This window comes from Leucopleurus acutus, assembly GCF_964270905.1.
Source record: "Leucopleurus acutus genome assembly, chromosome: 7".
In the NCBI taxonomy this organism is placed as follows: Eukaryota; Metazoa; Chordata; class Mammalia; order Artiodactyla; family Delphinidae; genus Leucopleurus; species Leucopleurus acutus.
The window spans coordinates 54,347,992-54,372,982 of NC_139150.1; the positions used below are offsets into that span (position 1 = coordinate 54,347,992).

The window sequence follows — 24,991 nt, forward strand, 5'->3', positions numbered from 1 at the left end:
CTTCTTATTTTCCCTACCTTTCATCCCTGCTTCAAACCTCAATTACTTTACCATCTTGTCACCTGAGTTGCTTCTCTAAAATGACAATCTGATGTGTTTCTCTCCTAATAAAGGGTCTATAATGGTTCTTCACTTCCAGTAGGATCAGGGGTAAAATCTTCAGCGTGGTTGTTCCCCATGAGCCAACCCATTCTCACCTGACTTCATCCGCCATGTCTACCTGATGATGCCACCTGAGTTACTGGCACCTTGCTCCCTCCATGTGTCCTTCCCCCTCTCATGTCTTACATATGTTCCTCTGGCTACCTTGGATGCTCTTCCCCATTTATCCACCTGGAAGAGCCTTAATCTTCCTGTAATGCCTAGATCACTCTTGTCTTTCTTTTCTCCCCCTCCCCAAGGCAGAGATAGAGCTTCTGTGGCACCTCTGTTACATCATTTATCCAACCAGCATTACTATATGTTGTTTGCATGTCTGTCTTCACTACCAAATCCTGTAATGGCAGGACCAGGTTTTCATCATCTTTTCATCTTCAGCAAAATGTACGACACATAGCAAGTATTCAACAGATGCTTATTAAATGAACAGATGTATTAATAAAGGGTAGGCATACAATTTAAAAATATGGCTTAGTGGACTTAAAAACACATTAAAAAACTCCTAGACCAGGCCAACACCAACAAAACCACAGACTGCTGGTGAAATCAAAGATTCAAGACTTTTACTCCTGTTGCCTATTCAACCCATTATTTTGTCTACCAAATGCCTACTATTCCAGGATTGCATAGGGGTGCCCACAAGAACTTTTTCCCGTGGATGTCTAGGTCAATTCAAGCCAGATGACGAGTGGAGAGGAGAATGAAAGAAGTAGCATGCTGTCCACACCACTGGAGGGCTGGGCAGTCCAAAGACAGGGACCGAAGTGCCAAGATGGAAAAATTTTCTCCCAGAAACTCTTTATGAGGGTAGTATCAACATAAAGTATTCAGTGAACAGCCCCTTTCTGGTAGTGCGTATAAAATCCTGTGCCCTTTTATGCTATATTCTTAAGATAACACCACTGATCTATGTGCTGAAGGTACCATCTTACATCTGGAAAGCATGTCAACCTGTAGGGACATTACCTTAAAATTGAGTCCCTGAAACAAACTGAGGAATGACAGGAACATTCTGATGCATTTCCCCAGCATCAGACACTTCAGTGGGCTATTGCCAGTATCTTTATTTTTTTTCCCATGGAAAATAAAACAGATAATGAGATATTCGGTTCACGTGTTTTGTGCATGTACCTTTAAAATGTCACCTTTGGGTAATTCAACCCACCAATGGATTATTAATAAACTTCAGCAACTGTCAAAGCTCTTCTTGGTGGAGGGAGGTTTGGCGGTGCCACCTATTAGAAGAGAGAGACGGATGGCCTTACCTCTCAGCTCCCGCGTCCGCAGCTGTGGGTGCAGGTAACTGGGAGGAGGGGTTGCGGGAGCTCCCCTGTACATTATGTCCCGGAGAAGGGTGACTGACAGGATGTGAGGTTGGCATGGCCCCAGCAGCTGTCCCGCTTCGGCCTGAATGATTGCTGGAGAAAACTGAAGCTGAAATCAAGGGAGAACAAGCATCAGACTGCGCCCCAAAGGAAGCACGCACTCTTTAAATACTGAAGGCTGACAGCAAGCACATTTTAGGGGCTTGTTTGTTTTCTTCTTTGGTGCTTTTAAGGGAACAGTTCTCCCCTTATTGGATATACACAGCTTTTGTGTTTATGGTGGAACAGGTTCCCCGGATAATGTGCCTTTACTGCTGTCTGAGGAGTCCATGTTCAGCTCGCTCCAGGCTGACATTCACGGTTCGTCTCATAAGAGCTGCCTTGCCCGGAAAGTTCCCTGTCTGGACACTGTATAATTAGCCAATCTTGTAATGTCTGCACCTGGGCGAAGGTCTCTGTATTAGCACTTTTCAGTCACAGGGGAGGACAGTCAGGTAACAGAATATGCGGTCTGCTGACCCAGAAGGATACAACACAGGCCTTCTTCCTCTTCTCCGTGCTGCAGTGAGGCGCTGTGGGTCATGCCCAGTCTCCGTGTCACTGCTAAATCAATGTAATGAGAACAGAGCTTCCCCTGATCCTAGTACCAATGCAGCATCCTACATTCTTTTAACTTCAGAGTCTAACCGACCCTGGGCATTTCCCAACGGTGTGACGGATAAATGTACTTAGTCTTCAGCAAACATGACTCCTCTCCCAACACCACAAAATATGGAAAAGGGGCCTCAAAAACTGCTCTCGGATCTTCTCCCGCTGTTGTCTATTATGACACAGAGTGTGAGTTACAGCCTCGTTGTTGGGGGCAGCCTAGCCTTTGAGAACTATACGTGACCTCAAACTTAAATATGTGCCCATTTAGATCGGCTAATTGGTACCATGTCACAGAAGAAACTGGGGCTTGTCACTTTCGGAGTCTATCACTATCAGAGAAGCTCTCTCAGTGCCTGGATCTACTCAGCAGACGTCTCATTATGCTGCAATCATACCAGCATCATTATGCTGACTCTCTTTAACTTCCTTCTCTATACAAAGCTATGCCAAGCTTTATACCCATCTTTGCTCTTTTTGAACTTACTCTACTGATATCAAAGAATAAATGGATTTTTAAAAAATTTAAAAAACCAGTTTCAGGATTAAGAAAAAGAAGCCACATAATCAAAGAGATTTGAAGGTTTAAAAGTTCAGGGAGCTGTATTTTTAGACCAGCACCACTTTTCTCCAACCTCTCCAGGATAGAGTTAATACCCCCAAATGACCCAGCCCCTGAAAGCTTAATCCAATGGAACAAGAGTTCAAGTACTTAAAGGAACTTGTGAAGAAGCAGAATTATCATCTTTGCGCTCAAAAAGCTACTGATAGGAGTGTGGTCTCATTTGAAGGTTTTGTTTTTGGTAAGTCAGCATTGTGTCAGGTTAACTCTTGTCCTTAGACGCCTGCATCCTCCACAGTCTTCCAAGTCCTGAAGAGGTGGTGAGACTAGAAAATGCTTACCAGCTCAAAAGGGCAATGCAGAGCTTCTGCTGTGTGTCAGCCTCCAGAAAAGTTGCACATTTGCAAACTCGCTGGAGTCACCTTATGGATCACTACCTCATTTATGCTCAGCTTGCTCAAGCAACCACACTCTGCTTGTATTCCAAATAATAATTTTACCCACGGGAGAAGGCTGTTTGGATTGACTGCAGCAACAGTTTCAATACGGTGTTTGTCAGCAAGAAGCTTGGTGTTTTATATACTATTCCAAAAACTAATGGAATAATAAGAAGGTCACAGACACACTGTGGAAACACAGCTAACTTTTTTCTGCCTTAATGTAGAAACATGAGCTCTCCTATTTATGTTGTTGTAGTTGCTGAATGCACCCATCACTTACTATCCGCTGGAGGTATTTTTGTATATATGTGTGTGTGTGTTTTTCACAAAGAAGTGCTGCCTTGCTGTTTACAACCCATGAGCAACAGAGAAACTTGGTGTACACACTCCATGCTCTGCTCTATGCTTCAATAGAAAATGTGCTGCTTCCCAAAGGCCTACATTAGCTATATTAGCCGTGTTTTTGCATTAGTTGCAAAGAAATAGGCTGGGAAATTTGGTATTGTGTGCAGCCTGCCACACACTGAAAGTTAGGCCTGGTTAAGGTCCTCTCCTTCAGCCCGCTTACTAGCCAGGACCAACCACCCATCATCATGCATGCATCCATCTATCCTCCAACCAGTAATTTTTAAATTCAATATTTATTTGGTGCCTACTACAAGCTAGCCACTCTACAATATGTGTGCCCCTGTCCTTGCGGAGGTTGCAGTTGAATGAGGGGAACAGACCTCTATAAATCCTTATACCAAAATACTGAGACTTACTAGTATAGAACATCAAACGGTGTTCAACGCTTTAACACGCTGTCTTATTTGTGCCCCCCAAATCCCAAAATGTGCCCTAAACTCTGGCCAAATCAGACAACTGACCACACCTCAAATATGTCATGGCAATTTACGCTATTATGCTTTTGCCTGTAATGTCCTCTACCTTTCTGTACTTATTTTAATATTTTTGCTGTGTGTGCAGAGTTACTTGCGTTCTTCTCATTCCTCTCTCAGCAGCCAATTATTCCACAAATATTTACGGAGTAGCTACCATCTGGCAGACACTGAGCCAGGTTCTGGGATGGACTAGTGAACCAGACACCCTTGGTGCCTACTGTCTCCAACACGTCATTCATGTTTGTCAACACGTCATTCATGTTTGTTGAGTAAACAAAGACGAACACAATCTAAATGCCACTGGAGTCCGTCTTGGGCTCCGTGAGTAGGACAAGGACAGAAAGGAACATTTATCCACCAACTCCTGTTCCCCGCTGGTAAAGGGTGTTACTTCTCTCACACTTCCAAGTAGGCACATGCACCACAGTGGCTAAAGGTTCTCAGAGATGTCCAAGGCCAGGGCATCAGAGAAGCCTGGGGACAGAAAGCCAGTGCAGTTGAGCGGATGCTGCCAAGTTACGCCTGGTTGCCATAGCAATGGCCGCTGGTAGGAACACGTGGTGAAGGGGATGTGAGGTGGGACATAAGAGGTGTGTGGTTTAGGGCCGGAGGCTCAGAAACATGCCCTCCAGCTGTGGTGAGGTCACGTGTTGACTGACCAACAGTCAAACACACCTCTACAGCCCTTCCTTCCACTGCTACAGCCAGTGAATGACACTGGAACAGGCAGAGACCCTTTGACTGCAGACCCCACAAGAGGAAGAAAGGGAGGCTTTAGGGTTCAATTTAAAGTATATAAAAAATGTGTATGAAACAGTTTCTTACGTAGGGTGTAAGAAATTACCTGTCAGCAAAATGAAGCCTGGGACTTGCCTCTATATTCTAACAAATGGGATGAGAAATGTAAGACAAATTCTCTTCTGGTTAGATAACCTAGAAGAGGCTTATAATTTAGTGTCTACACAGAGCACTTTGCATGCAGAGTCCGGGGCAATGTTTGTGGATGTTGCCTGGGACCAATATAATGACCAGAGATTCAGAGGAAGTAACAATAGAGCGTGGCTTTCCAACATTCATCCAACTCCCATCTCACATATCCTTCGTATAAAATGGACAAAACTCTGGAGTCAGGTATCAGTGGCTTCAGTAGGATTGCCTTTGACCTCTACCAAAGATCCACATTTCTTAGAAATTGCCACTATGGCACAGGAAATGCCTCTTACTTACACTGACTTCTAGGAATTTCCAGCTATCAAAGTCATACATCCAGGATTCTATCTTACTATAGTCTAAGAATATTCATTCATGCAAACACAATTTTCCAGCCCTTACTCTGTACCAGGCAGGCGCTAGTCTCTTAATGTTTGAAGTCAAATACCTGAGACCTTCACACAGACCCGCCCACCACAACAAATACTTACAAATGCTTACAGATGCTCAGGCTTTGCCAAGTGATTTTTTTAACCTCAGGAAGAAAATCTCCATGTCAGAGTGCAAGTGTAAGGTCATTCACAAAAGGAAAAATTTCCTTCCAAGTGATTTTCCAAACTCCACTAATGGGGCATACAATGAGGCCTATCAGTCAAAGCATAAGGAGGAGAACTGAACCCTCAGCATCTGGGGCAATATTAACAAAGCTGTCGTGATCAAATCAGGCAGCACACACAGGCTACCTACGGGGGCGGCCTTCATCGTCTATGTCACCTCAGGGGTCACTGCTGATCTCAAGGCTGGAAGAGGGCTTTTAGGTGAGCCTCTAGACTGCACTGATGACTGGCAGCTGGAACAACTGATTAGGCACGGCGGAGCAACATATTGGAAATTCTTATTGCTTTTGTGATTAAGAGATGGTGGACTCCCCAAGGAAATAAAAGCTTGGTCTTGAGATGAATTCGTGAGCCCTACTTCCAGCAGAGGACCAGGAGCTGGCCTCCCTGCTGCTTTAGTCTTTCTTTCTCTCTGGGGCTTAGCTCACTACAGTCCCTCATCCCATCTCCTTATAGAGGTAGGTGGAGGTGACTCAGTTGGGCTTTTTAATTTTGACAAAGCAGCATCTGTTGATCTGTGTGGTCCCCAGATGCCATCTCACCAGCTACTGGGGCCAGGGCATTCTAGTCTCGAGCCTTTAACTGGCTCAGGTTAGTTTGCGTTAACAGGCAGCACTCTCTCTATCCAAATGAAAACAATTAATCTATATATCTAATGGGTGTGGACAGGGCACCCTTGGGGACACTTCAGCTGTCATGTATTCACTGTGTGACTAGAGAAAGGCAAGGAGTTTTTCAGGCAAGGAAACTTCCTGAAATGAAGTCTACTTGTCTCAGGCCCATCCCCAGAGACAGGGAAAGCTACCATAGGCATTGTTTCATGACTATGTTTTCATCGTTTTAGAGGGCAGGGAAGAAGACCTCCCTTGTCAGGCTGAGGTATATTAAAAACAGTCAACTGGAGGGCATATTTCTGTTCAAAACTGTATGGGCAGCTAGAATCCTGCTTCTCCAGCTTTAATTTGCAAACAATTCACCAGGGTAAAATATTGATTCTGATTCACTAGGTCCTGGAGGCAGCAAGTGCTGAGATTCTGAACTTCTATCAAATTCCCAAAGTCCCAGGCAATGCCGGGGTTGCTGGTCTGGGGACTGCACTTTGAGCAGTAGGTGTTGGACCATATCTCTGCTGTATTTCATCTTCTTGCCTGCCCCATGCCCCAGATTCAATAGATGACATTTATTTAGTACTTTGCAAACCTTTCTCCAGTTTACTATTGAGGAAATTGAGGCCTAATCAGGTTCTTGATTAGGTTACCTGGCGTATGTAGGTCTTGTGGCTGGTAAGTAGTGGACCTGGAATTCAAACTTGGGAGACCTGATTTCAGATCATGTGCCTCTAACCATCACACTATATTGCCTCTCAAATGGAAGATGGATGCAAAAACAAAGGCATAAGAGTGTTGATACCGTATCAGAACACTTGCATACTCCACTTGTAAAGGCTGCTTGGAGTCACTAGGCACTCCTCCCCCACCACACACAAAGCACACGGGTAGTTTTAACCACCAAAATGCTGGTTAGGATCCAAAAAGTAGATTCCCATTTTTGCTTCTATCCACCCTAAAAGTACTAAAGTGACCTCAACGTGGCTGAAATTTTCCAGCTCTGAAAATTAACTCAAGCAAGAAATTAACTGAATTATTTGGTTTGGAAAACAAACAGCTGGTAGGAGATGGGCTTTTTCTGAAATAAAGATTTCAGATGCTTGTCAGGAGCATGTCGATCCACTGGTGGGAAAGAAGGAAGGCAGGGAGGGGTTCTTCACGAGCAATCAGATATATGCACCTGTTACCACAAGCGAGCACGATGTTGATGTCGTGGGCTGAAAGGCCACTGCCTCTGTCAATAATGCACGAAGAAGAGAAGTACTGGGCAGATCTGTTGCCACCTAGCAGTTACAGTAAATATGCTTTCAGAGTCATTTATGATTACTTGAAAAGCCATGGTGTTGCACTTCATAGAGGGCCTGCTCTCATAGGACAAGGGGAACCAATATTATCCATAGATTGTGAATTCACTTATAATCAGTGCCGGAGTTGGGACACAGAGGAATGACATTTAATGCTTGGTGGCTGGTACATGGGAAGAGGTATGGGCTCACTACTCATCTCTTGGGCATTATTTCCAGGGTCTGGGCACAGAGGGGTAAACTAATCAATGAAATCAGGCTAAGTCGGCTTTCACAGAGATATTAAAAAAGAATTAGAGGCCCCATTCAAATGGTGAGCTCAATCTTGTCTCTGTCTTTCCTCCTCAAGGCTCCCTCCAGGAGAAATTTGAACCTAGGAAGGATTCAGGAAATGACTGAACTGCAATGAAAATTTTAGCTACTTTGGCCTACCAGAAATTGGGCACTCAGGAGCGATAGTGTCAGGGTGGTTATTAAAGGAACAAAGAGTACGCACTGGGAGTCAGATAGCCCTGGGTTTGAAAATGAGCTTTACCAATTACTAGCAATGTGTCTTGGGCAAGTCACTTAACCTAAGCTCAGTTTCTTCATCTTAAATAAGGATAATACCTCACAGGATGGCGAGGAGGATTATACAATATATAGGAAACACTTAGCATAGTGTTAAGTATGTCTGGACCATGGTTAAGTGCTCGACAAACCATTGTTGCTATTCCTTGCCTATTTACATTATTGTGATTATTCCTATAATTAACAGGATGGAGAAGACAAAGGCATGTTGCTCCAAAATGGTAAATCTCCAATAAAGAATGGCTTCTTACCTAAAGATGCATATAAATATAAACTGTGAACTAGAGTCATTTTAAAATGCAAAAGAGCATATACATCGTACTCTCTAATAATAAGCATTTTTTGTTCAACTTTTCTAATGCAAGTTGGTATAAAGTGTTCAGGGCCTGTGAAAGAATCCTCATAGGGTTAAAATGCTGTACTTTATTTTACATGAGTAATACACACCTTTGAGTTACAACCCATAATGCGTTGCAGTTTAAAAGATAAGTCATTTTCAAGCATGACTGCACTTCGTTAAGGAGCGAAAATGGGCTGTTACTAAAATGTCAACACAATTGTCCCCCTTGAAGCTTAGTTTATCTTGAAGTATTTTTACATTTTCAGCACTTCTTTTGTTTGTTTCTCCAACAGCATAAAGATCCAGCCGTGGTTAATTTTCAGAACTCAAAAAAGACTTCCCTTCAGTCATTCTGAAGGAAATGACCAACACGGGGCGGGGGGTGGGGGTTGGTGACTGGAGTTTTGGTCCTCAATAATGAAAACTTGTGTCCCAATACCTTCTGCAGTTCTTTGTATTTCACCATGAAACCATTCAGTTGCACTGTTGTTCAGTGGAAAATGCTCTCATGACCTAAATCCACAAACCAGAGAGTTTTCTAGCAAGGAAAAGATCCCGGTACGGGCACTTGGAAGGCTGAATTTGAGGTTAATTGGAGAATGGGAGAGAGATGGCAGCTAATCCTTGCCTGCTCGCTATGAGCAGAAGGGGCTAGTTCCTCTTTTTCTTTCCTCCTAATGTCTGGGCACTTCCCCCCTCTTCTCCTTCTCCATCAGGAAGGGTATCATTCCGTATTCCATCTGTATTAGGAAAAAGAACCTTCTTAAGGGTTTGCCCTGTCAGCTCTCTAATCTTTCCCTTCTCCTTGAGGCATGAATAATTTTAACATTGCCAATCCCTAAAAATCTATTCTTTCTGCCTGTCTTTTTTTTCTCCCACTTTGCAGTGTAGAGTATCATTATCCAGCAGCCCTGATAAGAGGATAATGAAACAATCCCTCCTCAACCGGATCGGGTGGCTGTCACAGTAAAGTGACACTACCTGTACATCCTTGACATGCTACCCCAAGCTAATTGATGGCAAACAATGGTAACTGTCACCTGTGCACTAAGACAAAGAAAACATACTCATGTCACCTGATGGGAGAGCTACCTGGCAACCGATAAACAAATGTGTTAGGGAGATGTCCTATTAAGGTAAGAGAGGGTACATCTCTGAAGAACGTGCCTATTAACTCTGAGCTTAAGAGTGCTGCTGTTCACTGGGGAACAGAAATAAACACGGTAAAATGAAAGTTTATTGATGTCTGGACAGTTACATGAATATTCAGGTTCTCTTACAAATAGATATTCCCACATGAGCTCCAAACATCTATGTAGGCTGCTCAATTACATTTCCACATCATGCAGCTGGATTTATAGCCAGGAAAGAAGTTATTAGTGTTTGGAAAAGGATACATGCTTACATGCCTGTCTGGAATACATGGCAACACAACTAGAAGATAATGGCTGACATCATGCATGTAAATGCCAAAGGTTACCATCAAACATTCTGAAACACCAGGTGTAATTAACTTCATGTTAGGAAAAGCTTCTAAAACATCTGCATTTCAGAACATAGACAGTTAGTTACAAGTAGAATGGCATCACCTGGCAGCTGTCTCAAATTCTCTGGGACCAGCATTTCACGCAGCCCTCTTGGGTCTTTCCAGACAATGCATGACATATCTAACCTCAAATCTCATACCTTAGCTTTCTTTCCTTCACTTCCCAACCTACACACTTATTCGCTCGCAGAGAGTTAGTTATAGAGAAAGTCATTAAAATAATTTGAACCAGCAAACAACTCAGACTACTCTGAAAAAAATCCAGTATTGCATCTGTGTGTTATGTTATCCCATTCTGAGCAGAGTAGGAGAGCAGAAAGAAAGAAGAAAGATGGAGCAGGAATGGACAACCATTCCTGGAAGTTCTTACAGGAATGTTCCTCATCTCTTTTTCTGGAAATAAAGTCCGACTCATTCAAAAAACCAGAAATTTTAGTAAAAAAACATACTGGGTTCTCCAACTCCTCATTATTCATCCCTTAGCTATCTCCTACCTGTAGCATGTTAACCACAAAAGATGTTTCCTCCCTTTCAGATACTGCTGAGACAACTCCACCCACTCTAATTTCATGTGACTTCTGAAAACATTTCACAGAGAAGGCTTTCTGGAAACAGATTTTTAGCACCGATAGCCAATCCAATTTTTAATGCAATATTCTTTCAGCCAACTCAAGAGCTGATTTACCAACTCTGAACTCTCCCAGCACACCTCTCCCTTTCCTAGCTCTGTACAATGGAGTTACAATAGCCCTTTTGGGGAACTGTGCTCTAGCGGGGAACCGAAGCCTGCAATTACCACTAACCCTGGGAAAACCTCCATAGATGAAGAATTTGGTTTGCTTGTGACTCCAGAGAAACTCTTCCCTCTTTTTTCACACTTTGCCCATGAAGTGGACACTCTTCCCATTTTTGCCTTCAGATACTCAGTATTTCTTCCTAGTTTACTTTCAAGATAGATTCTGATAAGTCATTTACATATTTTCCTGAATTTATGCCCACATACAACCTTTCTCAAGGAATTTAAAGGCTTTTCTCTACCTGTGGAATGGACAGTTCAGTCTTCAGTTATATGAACTTCAAGCATCTTTGTTGCTGGTAGAAAGTTATTTTTGAGGAAGTAAGCATCTTTCCTGTTGGAAAGTGACCACATGGGTTCCTAAAGTTCAATATTTCAACTGCTTTTTTTTTTTTTTTTTTTTTTTTTTTTTGCATTACGCGGGCCTCTCACTGTTGTGGCCTCTCCCGTTGCGGAGCACAGACTCCGGACGCCCAGGCTCAGTGGCCATGGCTCACGGGCCCAGCCGCTCCGCGGCACGTGGGATCTTCCCAGACCGGGGCACGAACCCGTGTCCCCTGCATCAGCAGGCGGACTCTCAACCACTGCGCCACCAGGGAAGCCCAATATTTCAACTTTTTGCTTTTCTCCTGGACATTAACATATATCTACAACAGACCTGGATTTTAGACAACATAATCCTGGATATTCAAGGGTTTGAGACTTTTCTCTTTTTAGGAAAAATAGACCTGGGTAGAATTAAACTATGACTGCTTCCTCTCATTGCTCTGTCACCCTTGGGCTCATCAGAACCAGAACCACATCTTGCCTATCTTCTGGAAGCTTCTTCCTAAGGGGAAGCCACAACACTGAGGGCTTACACCTTCCCACCATGGCCCAGGCTGCATCTGAAGGTGTTTGCTTGCAACGTGAGGACTTTACTGCTGATAATTCCGTTTGAAAGCCAATACATTCAGGGTTCCACAGAATGCCCAAGGGAGGACTAGGGCATTATGCTAGGCAATATAGCATATATTATATATATATTATATATAATATATATTATATATAATATATATATAATATATAATATATATAATATATATATATTATATATATATAGGATATATATTGCTATATATATATTATATTTTTATATATATAATATATATATTATATATATTATATATATAATATATAATATATAATATATAATTATATAAATTATATATAATATATATAATATATATAATATATATATTATATATATATAATATATAATATATATATATAGCAATATATATCCTAGGCAACTAGGGCAGAATGCTAGGCAATAGGCAGTACAAGTAGTCTGGATCCCTTCAACTAAAACAGCTCTGCTGTGATCTGTTTTAAGCACTGGGCCTTATAAAAATCTCTGCAAACCCATGGACTAGAAAACTAAAACACATGCTACATCTAAAATATTACAGGGATCAACAAAACCTTATGTACTAGAAGATTTTTAAAACAAAATATGATTAAATACATGGAAGCCAGGGACTTCCCTGGTGATCTAGTGGGTAACACTCTGCGCTCCCAGTGCAGGGGGCCTGGGTTGGATCCCTGGTTGGGGAACTAGATCCCGCATGCATGCCACAACTAAAGATCCCACATGCCACAACTAAGACCTGGCACAGCCAAAATAATATGTAAATAAATAAATATTTTTAAAAAATACATGGAAGCCATAAGCTTCCTTGATCTCTCTCAGTAATTGATGAATGTCCCAGATGTAAATATAAAGCAGTGGTTGGCAAACCTTTTCCATAAGGGGCCAGACAGTAAATATTTTAGGCTTTGCAGGCAAGAGGCAATGTCCTCAATTCTTTGAGCAACTGTTCTCACTTAAAGGCTAAAAATCTTTTCTACATTTTACATTTAAAAATCTTAAAACCCTCCTTAACTCTCAGGCCATGCAAAAACAGGCCTAATTCTCACAATTAGTGAGAATGGAATCAGTAACCTTACCACCATTTTACAAAGAGGAAAGGTAATCTCCCCAAACTAAACATTCAGTGAGTGGAGAGGCAGGATTGGGGCTCAGATTTAGCCCCACGTTCTTTCTGTCATAGCACACTGGCCTATTAATAACAAAAACAAACAAAAAACGGTGTTATATTTGAATACACAAACACTGGTACCCATCAAAACAGAATTTGGACTTTGTGATTCTGGGTGCATTGCCACCCAAGTGAATCAGTGGGCTTCTGATTCCAGTTTGTTTTTCTCTAGAGACCTACAGTAGAATTTAAAAAATGCTATGTGAACTACTGGGAAAATTACTGAAATATAAAATATAAAGGACTGTATTTTAGTTTTCTTTTATTCTACTAAATGATGCTTATTAAATTTACAATTTGTTTAGGCTTCCATATTTTCCCCATTCCTTAAACAATGGGAGTGGTGGGTGATTTTTGGCACCTGTTTCCTATCTGCTTTGCAGAGTCATAATATATATTTTTCTAGTATTTGGATAAAAGTAATAATATTAACTATAGATGCTGAACACTTACTGTGTACTAGGCACTGTTCTGAGCACTCTGTATGTCATTTAATGTATGTCAGATCAGTAACTTATCTCAGTAAGAGGGAAATAAATTTGACTTAGAGGAAGAAGTAACATTTCCACTTATAAATGTTCTATTTGAGCATAGATTGGCTACACAGTGATCAGGGGGCTTGTACAAAATGTGGCCAGTAATGTGACTTAAGAAAAAAGATGCTAAATATTGCCTATCCTTACTCTTCTGTAGATATGACCCCCAACTGTCTTAGTACTTCAGAATTATGGAACCTAGATCATTATTTACCAATTGCAAAATCTTCTGGGGCAGCTGATGCAATTCATTTTCATGAAGTGTGTCCATTTCTCAGAAAACTTGATAAGCATCCCTGTGAACCTGTCTGAGGAGCAAACCCTTATGCACGCTGATGAGAATTTATCCCCTTTTCTTTTCAATAATGAATACAGTTGACCCTTGAACAATGCAGGTGTTAATTCATGTATAACTTATAGTTGGCCCTCAGTATCCGCAGTCGTCTCCGCAGTTCCTCCACATCCAAGAATTCAACCAACCACACACTGTGTAGTATGGCAGTATTTACTATTTTAAAATGTCCATGTATAAATGCAGCAACACAGTTAGAACCCACATTGTTCAAGGGTCAACTGGGTAGTTTACTTTCTGCAGTCTCTCCTATAACGTGGGAATAGACCTTTTTTTAAATCCCCAGAGAAAGGTTCCATGAAGATTATAAATCCCTGGCTTTTTAGGATGTGGCTAGGTGTTAACAGATCTTTAGGGTAGGACTCAGCTCTGAAATCAGTGATGATGAGAGTCAGAGCAGAAGCCAGATGTGAGCAGCTAAGTTCACTAAGAGAGAACAGGATTGGAGTCCAAGAAGCTAAACTCAGGTAGCAACTAGAAACAATGTCATGAAAGTGAGGCTAGAGCAGCCTTGAAACTTAGGTAGGAAAATTAAGACCCCAAGGAGGCAGCTGTAACTTCTGATGGATCAATGCCTACTGTTAGAGAAGCGTTAATGGTTCAAGACATGGCCAGGGCACCTGAAAGGAGCAGATAATCCTCTGACAACATTGAGGAAGACACCATAAAAGTCAGTCTTCGGAGTCAGTGCTGTTGGTGGCCTGGAATGGGTCAATTCCACAAAATCCTCTTTATACAATGCCTGCAGTATGCTCCCTTATTACTGTTAACAGCAAAACATGACAAGTAATATTGAAGCTAATGCAGTAATGTCCTTCACTTTAGAGTTTTATGCTATTCCTAACATTCATTTTCAGTGCTCATACAAATGTAAAAAATGAACTTTCACTGTGGCTACAAACACCTTGAAAATGTCCAGTTTCTTTTTTGTTTATTCTCCACATGAAAGAGACATAACTACCTCTATCCCTCTTTCCTTGGAGCAGAAAGTCAGAACTTTGGACCCAGAAGTTTGGCCCATAACTTCCTAATCACAAAAGCTACTAGCTCCTCGGTCCACAAATTCTATCCTGAATTCTATCTTGCCATCTGTCTGCTTCCTAAGACCTGCTTGGGGTACACTTCAAAGTAGATCCAACCTTTCCTTCCCACACCCCATCTGAGCATCAACAAAATAACATAAATTGAGAGAAAGGAGAAATACTGTATAAAGACAAGGAAGACTTTGCCCAGGGAGAACACAACTATAATCATCCAGCTTCACTACCTTCCTCTCCTCCTCCATAAGGTGTGGAATTGTGTTTGCTCACCCACAAAAATATTTTTACAGCAAAAACTTGTACATATTATATAACTGAATAATTCAGCTTAATCTTGTGTGAAAAACTAACATGAATACAAGGGAATAAGTGGATATGGAAAACTGAAGCACCAAATTAGGCGGCCTGTAAACATATAAAGTCACTAACATTAGCTGCATACATACAAATGTGCCCTGTGCTGGCTGGGAATCAGAATTCAATTTTCTTTAACTATAGATGCTGAACACTTACTTGGTTATAGTTGGGTGGTTATAAGATCTTATTCTTAACCAAAATATGAGCAGTGCCATTATAACTCTGGTGTGGGCGGACACGCTTAATATCAATCTATAGGGTCACTATAATAAGAAACAGAAATATACACTGCAGGGCATTTTGCTCCCCACTATTTGATTCTGTTTTATTATCTTCGTAATTATTTAATTGTAAGTACCAGAGCAGCATTATTCCATTTATCGTTATAAATATATAGCATATCAGCAATATCATAAAATTCCCTTTTGTGGACAGAGTTCCATCATGCTGTTTTCACGTGATAAATTTGCTTCATCTTTAAATACTTCTTTTTTTGTTTCAGCTTCACTGAGGTATAACCGACATATAAAATTGTAAGATATTTAAAGTGTACATCGTGGTGATTTGCTATATGTATTCATTGGGAAAGGATTCCCCCCATCTAGTTAATTAGGGGCAATTCTTATTTTAACTCCACCAGTCAAAGTTCGGATCATGTTTTGCTAAAAGTCACATTCCCACACTTTATGATCCCGGAGCAATGGTTTACAAAGTGTGGTCCCTGGACCAGCAACACCCAGTGTCACCTGAGAACTTGTTAGAAATACCTGGCAAAAAGTTCAAATTCTGTGACTCACTCAGACCTACTGAATCAGAAATTCTGGGGGTGGGGCCCAGCAGCCTATTCTCATAAGTCTTTCAGGTGATATAATGCATACTAAAGGATGGGCTCAGGCGCAGGGAGGGCTAAATCTATAGGTTAAAGCTATCAGTGCCTACAACAGAGAAGGATGAGGCTTGCTCCTACCCTCACGGATCCAATGCAATCTGTGGACAAACCACAGACACAAGAGACGTTACAAAAACAATGCAAGATTTTGACAGCAGTTCAAGGCAACATCAAAGAGACTTGACAATGACTTTACTGCCAAATGTTTCCTTTAAATCCTTTCTGTAACCCCAGTATCTGCCTCCTTCTTGGTGTTGGCCCATTAGTGTTGGTCCAACACCAATTCCTAATTGTTCTGTCCCTTTTTCACCTCTTGTGAATTCTAAACAAAGCAGTGCTTTTGAAAATAATGCAATTAATAACTACTGCATTTTTTACAGTGCACTATGCCCTCTTAAGGACTTTTACATAGATCATGTTATTCGATCTTCACAATTCTCCTATAAAGTTTAACCTATTGGGAAATTTGTGTGCCAATTTAGAACCTTCTAATAAAGTCCCTGAATTAACAACCACTTTTTGAGAGTAGACTATATGAGGCACATTTATATGAAACTATTTCTAGCCCCTGAAACTCTGCAAGCTGTCCCAAGATAGCAAATATACTCAACTCAAGAATGTAGAAAATGCATTAAAACATATACCATGCATTAAAATGAAACATTAGCTATTACATTAAAATGAAACATTAACTATTTCTTGAAGTATGCTAAATACTGTATGAAACATTGCATTAAAATGAAACATTAACTATTTCTTGAAGTATGCTAAATATTGTATGGCTTTAATACAGTGCTATATATTAAAAAAGTGATGATATTGTAAAAAATTAAGTGATGATATTGTAAGAGAGAAGCTTTCATTTTCCAGTAACGAGGTGAAGGGAAGGGAATGACAATACAGTCATCCCTCAGTATCCTTGGGGGATTGGTTCCAGGACCCCCGTGCAAATACCAAAATCCTTGGATGCTGAAGTCCCTCTGTATCCTTGAGTTCTGCATCTGAAGATACGGAGGACCGACTATTACACGGCTTCAAAAATTCCTGTCCTAAACAAGTCTTTGATTGTTTTCTACAATGCCCTATGATATCTGAACATAACACATTTTCTTCTCCTGAAAAATCTAGTTACATTCAAAACTGGGATAATTCAATAGGACTTATAAGCTCTAAAACATCATTATTTTATAACCCGATAGAAGTGGTAACAATAAAATCCCCCCCATTCTTGCAGATTTCCTTGTTCCAGTTGCATTAGCTCTTCACCTCATTGGTGGTTTCTGTGGGACTCAAATATCTCAACCACACTGGCCTCTATGATGTCTTCATGGCTAAGGGCATTTGCAAAGGCCATGTTTTATTGAGTCTGTAGTACAGTTTCAGTTTGGAGGGAGATGTAATTTTTATGATCACTCATGGGACAGAAATTCTTCCCCAGAGCATGCTTTGTTACTGAATGGACTCTCTGCCAAGACCAGGCACTGGTCCAGGCTGCCCATGATATTGCAGACTCACTAATCATAGGCTTATCCACTTTATTAGCTCATCGAGGGCGCTGATGAGAAGATCTACACAGGCATTTAGGCTTGAGTGTGGCATTCACACCTTGATCTACTGGCTATGAAATACTCCTCCCTCAGATTACCAGATAAATCACCTAAATTTATAGGCTGGCCTGGGGCATTATCTATCTGGGTTACAGAACTTCTGAACAAAAGCACAGAAAATATAAGTGAGCCAACCTTGAGAATTACTCATCACTGCCCTGGCCTCCCTGTTAGATCACAAAATTACTCTCAGGTTAACCCAGGAGCGGTGGTGGGGAGCCCTGGGTTTTTCAGAATAGTAGATAAGTAAACACCTCAATTTAAAATCTTCCTCAGTGTGACCTCAAGTAATATTTGGCTGTTTTAACCTGGGGCACTATTTTCTTCCAAAGAAATAAAAGTCTTTTCGTGCAATCCTTTCCAGTCAAACTCTGTCTTATCAACTGAAAAGTTTGCTTCAATAAGGGAAGCCAATATGTTAGGAGAATTGCAAGACTTGTATGTGTCAGAACTGCCATCTTCCCTGTTCACCTTAATGCTCTGCAAACTATTCCTACCTTGGAATCTTACAAATCACTGTCTCCTAGCCACTAAAAATTTCCATTTCGAAAACATGACTTCTTCAAACCACAAGTCCCCAGTCATTGTGGCTTCTAAAAAAATCATGACATTCATGCTAAACTATTTTTGATCCTTTGCACCCATATACACTCAACAAGTTTCCATCAAAATATTTTTATGATAAATCAATTTACTAGCACTTATAGGTATAAGTTCTTGACAATCTTTAAACAAATATTTTCTTGATTTTGTATAATAGGATTTTAAGGGAACGACTCCAAATTCTTTTTGCCATTTAGCCAACTCTTAATCTTCATCAAATTACCTTAACACTTCAGATTTTACATTTAACTAATTGATGAACAGCTTCCTTTTCTTTCGGCATTTTTTGCTGTTTAGCTTCTTTCCATCAATCTTTAGCACAGGTCTGAAACTGGTGTGAACGTGCACTGCTGGTAACTGCATTTCTAGAACTATAAAAGGAAGGCTGAAAATTTTTGTTTTAGTTTCACTGCCTTGTTCTGCTCTGTTTGTTGCCTACTCAGCAAAACAGAGAACATAATCAACTAAAAAAAAAAAAAAAAAAAAGTCAAGAGCAAAGAAAGTAAAATAGAGCCTGAAGGAAGCAGGAATAAAGAAAGAAGCAGGCCAGATAAACTTTCATACTTAAAAGCTAACTAGAGAAGTAAAATTCTAGGAACAAAGTTAAGCAAGATGGCCACCTGCCTGTTTCCAATATTCCCAGAGCCACAGAAAATTCCAGTCAATGTGAAGATGCTCTGTTGACGCCGTGGTAACCTAGGCTCCTCGTCTGCTCTGGCAGCTCGCCTGCCACAGTTAGAGGCTCAAAGCTAACAGCTTGTTTTGAAGATCAAATGCAGAAAAGCATCATGAACAAAAAGAGGAATTCTGTCTGGAATGACAAAGCCGTTTCAAACTAAACCTTTTAAAAAAACTTAAACAATACTACCAGACACCCAAAAGCACATATCAAGACAAATGTGACTCCTAAGTTTTGAAAGTGAGCCATATACTGTATGCCACATACAGCAAAGGTACTAATGTTTCTCATAGACAAAGATACCATGGCTTCCCAAATCTACTTCCAAGAAGTTTAAATGCAACAAGACCAGCCCATCACCATATTTTTTTATATTGGATGTTGGATCATTTTTCAATCAATTCTGGTTAGCTCTTACTCTCTAATTGCTGGGTTCCAGCTATTTATAATAGTAAGATCATGGATTTATGGACTAAATAAGTAGGGAAATGCCCTAAAGGCTGTTTTAAACTGATTGCTAATTTAATGTGCTAGAATAAATGTTCACATATCAAATGTTTGGCAAATCAAACAGACATATGTACAAACAAAAGCTAGTCACACTTTTTCATGTATATATCTAATATAAAATATTTGGGTGCTGGTAACATTGTACATTGGCATATTTCATGTGTTATGTGTACCTGCACCCAAAATCTCTGTCAGATTTGGTCAGTCTTTCAAATAAGTTTTAATCTAATCTCCTATGGTCTCAAAAAGCTGAGGCTTTGTTTTCTCCAAGAATAAGTACCCAAAGCAATTGATAAAGGGCTACCAACACTGGGACAACACTAAGGATGTCTTGATGACTCTGACCCCCTTGAAATATTTGCTTAATGCCCTTTCCCCTGCATTTGGATCAGCTGAGAACTGTGAAGTTTAAAAAGTTATACAAGCTTGTCTTTCTCCTATTCCACTGTTATGCATCAGTAAATTCTTCATTCTTTACGGCTTATTAGGAGTTTTAAAAAGAAAAAGCAATCTGCTGCCAAAACCTGGCTCTGGAACCAGATGGAGTGGGAGAAGAATTTGTAATTCACAGAAAACAGAAAATTCCCATTGTCTGGAATGTGGAGCTGGTGGGACTTTTGCATTTATGTTCATAGCATGACAGTAAGAGCTTTCCATATATGAGGATGACTAACCAATCATGTTTGCGCAAGTATATCACCATTATAGAGAGTAGAAAATGCACACAAATCCAGGCTAAGAAAGTAAATGAAAAAAATAACATCCTTATTGCATATTAATCCTTTCTCATTTTTCACTGCATACATAACATTTTTCTAGATGTAGAGTCATCTATTATTCAAACCTAGGCAGAAGGAAGCTATTCTGGGAGTGCCACCCCAACCCTACTCCCCCAGTGGTTGACAAACAATAATGGACATTCTTACAAGTTGATTTACTGATGTGAAATTTTTTCTTAGAGACCTGGGGCTTCCTTTTACAATGCAAAGACAACAATGACTGTTCCATTAGGGAAAACATTTCCTTTGAGTCTAGATCAAATTAATAAATTTAAGATACCTGGAAGGGTTGGGTACACTGAACTTTTGGCAGAAGTCCAGAACCTAAAGAGTTAATGCATTATTTTACTTTGTTTCTTTATGAGAAAAAACAGTCTGCTGCCAAACCCAGCTCAGGAATCAAATGCGGAGGACAGGAGGGGGATAATTTGCAGTCTACTGATAAAGTGAAATACAGATGATCTTAGAAGCATTTTTATGTGTGCATTTACATTAACCAAAGTGAAGGGCCTAGAGAAGGGTAGTTGATGTGGTTGGGTCTGCCTTTGCTGACATTACCTGGATAGAGGTCAGGCCCGGGCCCTGGGGAGCATCCCACCGCCCTATCGGCAGCATCTCGTGGGGAAGTGGCGGGCTGCAGGGGCTGCACGGTGAGGCAATCTGTGAGCAGGTCAGGATGGAGCTCTGCACTGGACCGCAGCTAAGAGAAGGAGAAAACAGAAGACAGATGGAAAAGGAAGGCGATTCCTTGGAATACTTTTCTGGAAAGGCTATCATGCTGTAAGGCTCAGGCAATTCAGTCCACAAATATTTATCAAGCAACAACTACAGGTTAGGCATGGGACTTACAGAGTCAATAAAAGGGTCAGCTTTCTAATTCTAATAACACCTGGCAGGTGTTTCAGGAAAAATGTGGCTAGAGGCAGATTTTACTTCAGTCCTTGATATTTCCACTTCTGGGAACCCAACTTCCTATTATATTTTCTTTCATTTGCTCTGTATCCTATCAGAACTTGTAGTGATAACAAAAACAAACTCACGTGCATTTAGTCTGTATTGTAAAGTGCGCTTTTTCTTTTAGTTTTTTTAATTTTATTTTGTTATACAGCAGGTTCTTGTTAGTTACCTATTTTATACATATTAGTGTATATATGTCAATCCCAATCTCACAATTCATCCCACCACCACCTCCCCCACCATAAAGTGCTTTTAAAATACAGAGATACTATCATGAAAATATCTTAGAGATAATTAAGAATGTCCATTGAGATTTGATACCTGTAGATTTTACGTGAGAGGAAAATACACAAGTTAAATTTTAAAATATTATGGAACATGGTAACAAGAAAAAGCAAAGTCATTACAAGCAACAAACTATCTCAACAGTAGGTCACATTAAAAAATTAGACTTCATTTTATCACAATAACAAAATTAATTCTTTGTATATTAAAGAGCCATAAAAATGGCAGAATAAAGTATGGGTGCAAAGTTATCTAATTTCTTTATGAAAAAGAATTTTATAAGTGTAATTTGAATTGAAAAAAATCACAATGGAAGATTTAGTTACATAAAAATACCAAACTTCTGTTTGTCTAAAAACATAATATCTTCAAAAAATGTAGAAATCTATTTCTTACAGATATTACAAATAGTTATCTTCAGTGTTTAAAGAGAACATATAAATTGATTTTGTCTTCATCAAGATAAAACCAACCCTTTAGATACAGGGCTTGAGTCTCATTCAACAATTATTTATTGAGCATTAGACGCTCCTCTAGACTCTAGAGATACTGTCTTATGGAACTTATACCCTAGAGGGGAAGCAGATGATGAACAGTAAAATAAATGCCATAGCAGATGGTGATAAATGCTATAGAGAAGAGTGACTCAGAGAAGGGAGACAGTGAGTAGGGATGAGGGATGGCAACCTGACACAGGGGGATCAGAGAAAGTCTGTTGGAGATGGCACTGGTAAAAAGCCTTGATAGAAGTGAGGGAGTGAGTCCTGCAGACATATGGGGGAAGAACCTGTTGCTCTGTGGTGTGCCTGGATTATCTGAGGGATAGTAAGGCAGAAGTGGAGGGAGTCTGGAGCTTGGAGTAGAGAAACAGAAAAAAGCCGAGATGTAAGTGAGGGAGAGAGAGAGCAAATTTAGTGTCCCTCTCTGTCTTCCTCCCAGATGAGCAGACCAGAAAAGGGCCTTCCAGATCATTTAAAGATCCTAAACATTCCCTAGTCCAGGAATTATCAAATGAGTGAGGAGGGAGGCACACAGCAGAATCTCCTAGGAGGGGACTGACTCACTATGCAGCCCTTGACATGAACAAAAATTTTTAAAAAGGAGAAATAGAAATGAAAATAAACATAATGTTTGGCACAATTGTAAAGAAATGCAATGCTAAACTTTTTTTAAAAACTTATCTATTTTACATTTGGTAATGTATATATATGTCCATGCTATTCTCTCCGTCTGCATCTTTATTCCTGTCCTGCCCCTAGGTTCTTCAGAATCTTTTTTTTTTTTTTTAGATTCCATATATATGTGTTAGCATACGGTATTTACTTTTCTCTTTCTGACTCACTTCACTTTGTATGACAGAGTCTAGGTCCATCCACCTCACTAGTGGGAAGCAGCTGCAATGCACAGGGAGATCAGCTCAGTGCTTTATGACCACCTAGAGGGGTGGGATAGGGAGTGTGGGAGGGAGACGCAAGAGGGAGGTAATATGGGTATATATGTATACGTATAGCGGATTCACTTTGTTATACAGCAGAAACTAACACACCATTGTAAAGCAGTTATACTCCAATAAAAATGTTAAAATAAATAAATAAATATTCTACATATTAAAAAAAGAAGAACTTATCAAATTATCCAACACTTTAAAAAAGAAGTAGTTGTAGTGAAGGTAGAATGAGAGAAGCATTCTTAAACACAGTTGGGTGGAGTGTATACTGTTTCAAACTCTCCAAATGGTACTCGGGAATATTTTTTTCAAGACCCATAATTGAAATCATTTGTTCTTAGAATTCGCCTTAAGGAAATAGCCAGAAAGGTGAAGGAAGATTTATACCCAGTGCTCTAGTTTGATATATAGCGTTATTGTTACATTAATTTGATGTAATATTATACAACCATTAAAATGATGTTCATGAATATAAAAGCAAAACACAAAATTATGTATACAAAATGATAACAATTACATTAAAACAAAGACAAAATACTGTAAGGAAATGTAATCCAATATTAAAAGTGATTTTTGTTCTTAGCAGCAATATCATGAATTGATTTCCTCTTTTTCTTTTTATCCTTTCCTCTGCTTTCCAAATTTTCTACATTCCAATGACATGTTGGAGCTGGCTTGCACCAATCCAAGAATACCAATTGTGTGTACTTTTTCCAAACTTTACTTGCAGTGATGTCATATTGATAGCTTGAAATTGGTCATGGTGATAGCATTTACACATTTATGGAAATTGACAAATGCTACAAACTGGGGCTTTTTCATCTGGAAAGCTGGTTGTTAAACACTACGAGCACACCACCGACAATGACTCTGATCAGAAAGAAAAACATACACACAGGTACAAAACAACAGTAAGTTACTATTTAGAGAGCAGTATTTCTTGGAACTGAAAAAGCTTCATGAAGAGACAAACACATGTCCAGGTCTTAGTCCAAGAATATGAAAAGGGCACAGTGACCCTAAGTATAGGGAAGAAGTGTTTAACACATGTCGTGAACAAGACATAATTTCCTCAGCTTAGCCATACTGGAATGTCTGACCAAGACTATCTGAGTTAATGCCTAACCCTCTCAGGGGCTTTGGAAGGTATGTTTGTTATTTTGGTACTAACCTAACACATGCCACGTAAGAAAAACTGGAAAAAAATCAAGGCTTAGAATGAGTTCTGGTGATCACTTTTAATTTATCTTTCATTGTTAAAATGTGATCTGGGGCCCACATGTTCTACTAAGAGTAGACATGAACATCTCTCTGCTTTCTATTACCAACTATTCTAGGGTTTTACAGATATGAGTACTGATGAGGTCTTTCTAAGGCATTTCACAGCCATGGTTACCCCTGGATCCAAAGGCAGGCAATTCTTCCTTAGCTGTGACAAGTATTCATGTGTTCCAAGAGTGTGATTCCATACAGCTTTGTGGTGAGAGTTAATTTGGTTTTCTCTGGGACTAGACATGGTTCTAGAAAGTGCTTCTTAAATTAAGTAAGCCTTGAGGACCTTTTTTTTTGCAGAAGGTCCTCAAGCACCTTATGCAAAATTTCCGAAGCAGGGCCATATGCATAGAAATGCAGTAATGATATGCAAATTTAGTATCCCTCTCTCCCTCCCAGATTATTAGACCAGGAAAAGGCCCTCCAGATCATTTAAGGCTCTTAAACATTCTCTAGTCCAGGAATTGTCAAATGGGTGAAGCAGGAGGCACACAGCAGAATCTCCTGGGAGGGATATCTTTCAATATACTATGGTTTTATATTTGGAGTAAGAAACCCAATTATTTATATAAAACAACATCTTCTTAGCTCCTAGGAATATAAAAAAGAAAGAGGAAAGTTCTTCAACGGGGATGGTCTCTAATTGTGGTTCTCAAACCTGGACATGCATCAGAATCACCTGCAGGCTCCAATGCAGAGCTAATGATCCATTGGGTCTGCAGTTCATTTCTGGAAAGTTCCCAGGTCATGATAATGCTGTTATCTGGGAACCACACTTTGGAACCACTAAGAATCCTGATGAGAAGATTCTCTAAGAATCCTGATAATAGAAGAGCTGAGATTTTTCTGGTTATGAGAAGAGGAAATG

At 40.0% G+C, this 24,991-nt stretch overlaps 1 protein-coding gene across 1 annotated transcript in view; it reads right to left on the reverse strand.

Annotated features, from left to right (window-relative positions):
• The window catches only part of GLIS3 (GLIS family zinc finger 3), a gene marked incomplete at both ends in the record, with an annotated part of 489,936 nt that overhangs the window by 44,463 nt on the left and 420,482 nt on the right, over positions 1 to 24,991 (reverse strand). The window contains 2 exons of the mRNA XM_082842537.1: positions 1,425 to 1,593; positions 20,721 to 20,862. Coding sequence (XP_082698663.1) covers positions 1,425 to 1,593; positions 20,721 to 20,862 — 311 coding nt within the window. The remainder of the gene's footprint in view (positions 1 to 1,424; positions 1,594 to 20,720; positions 20,863 to 24,991) is intronic.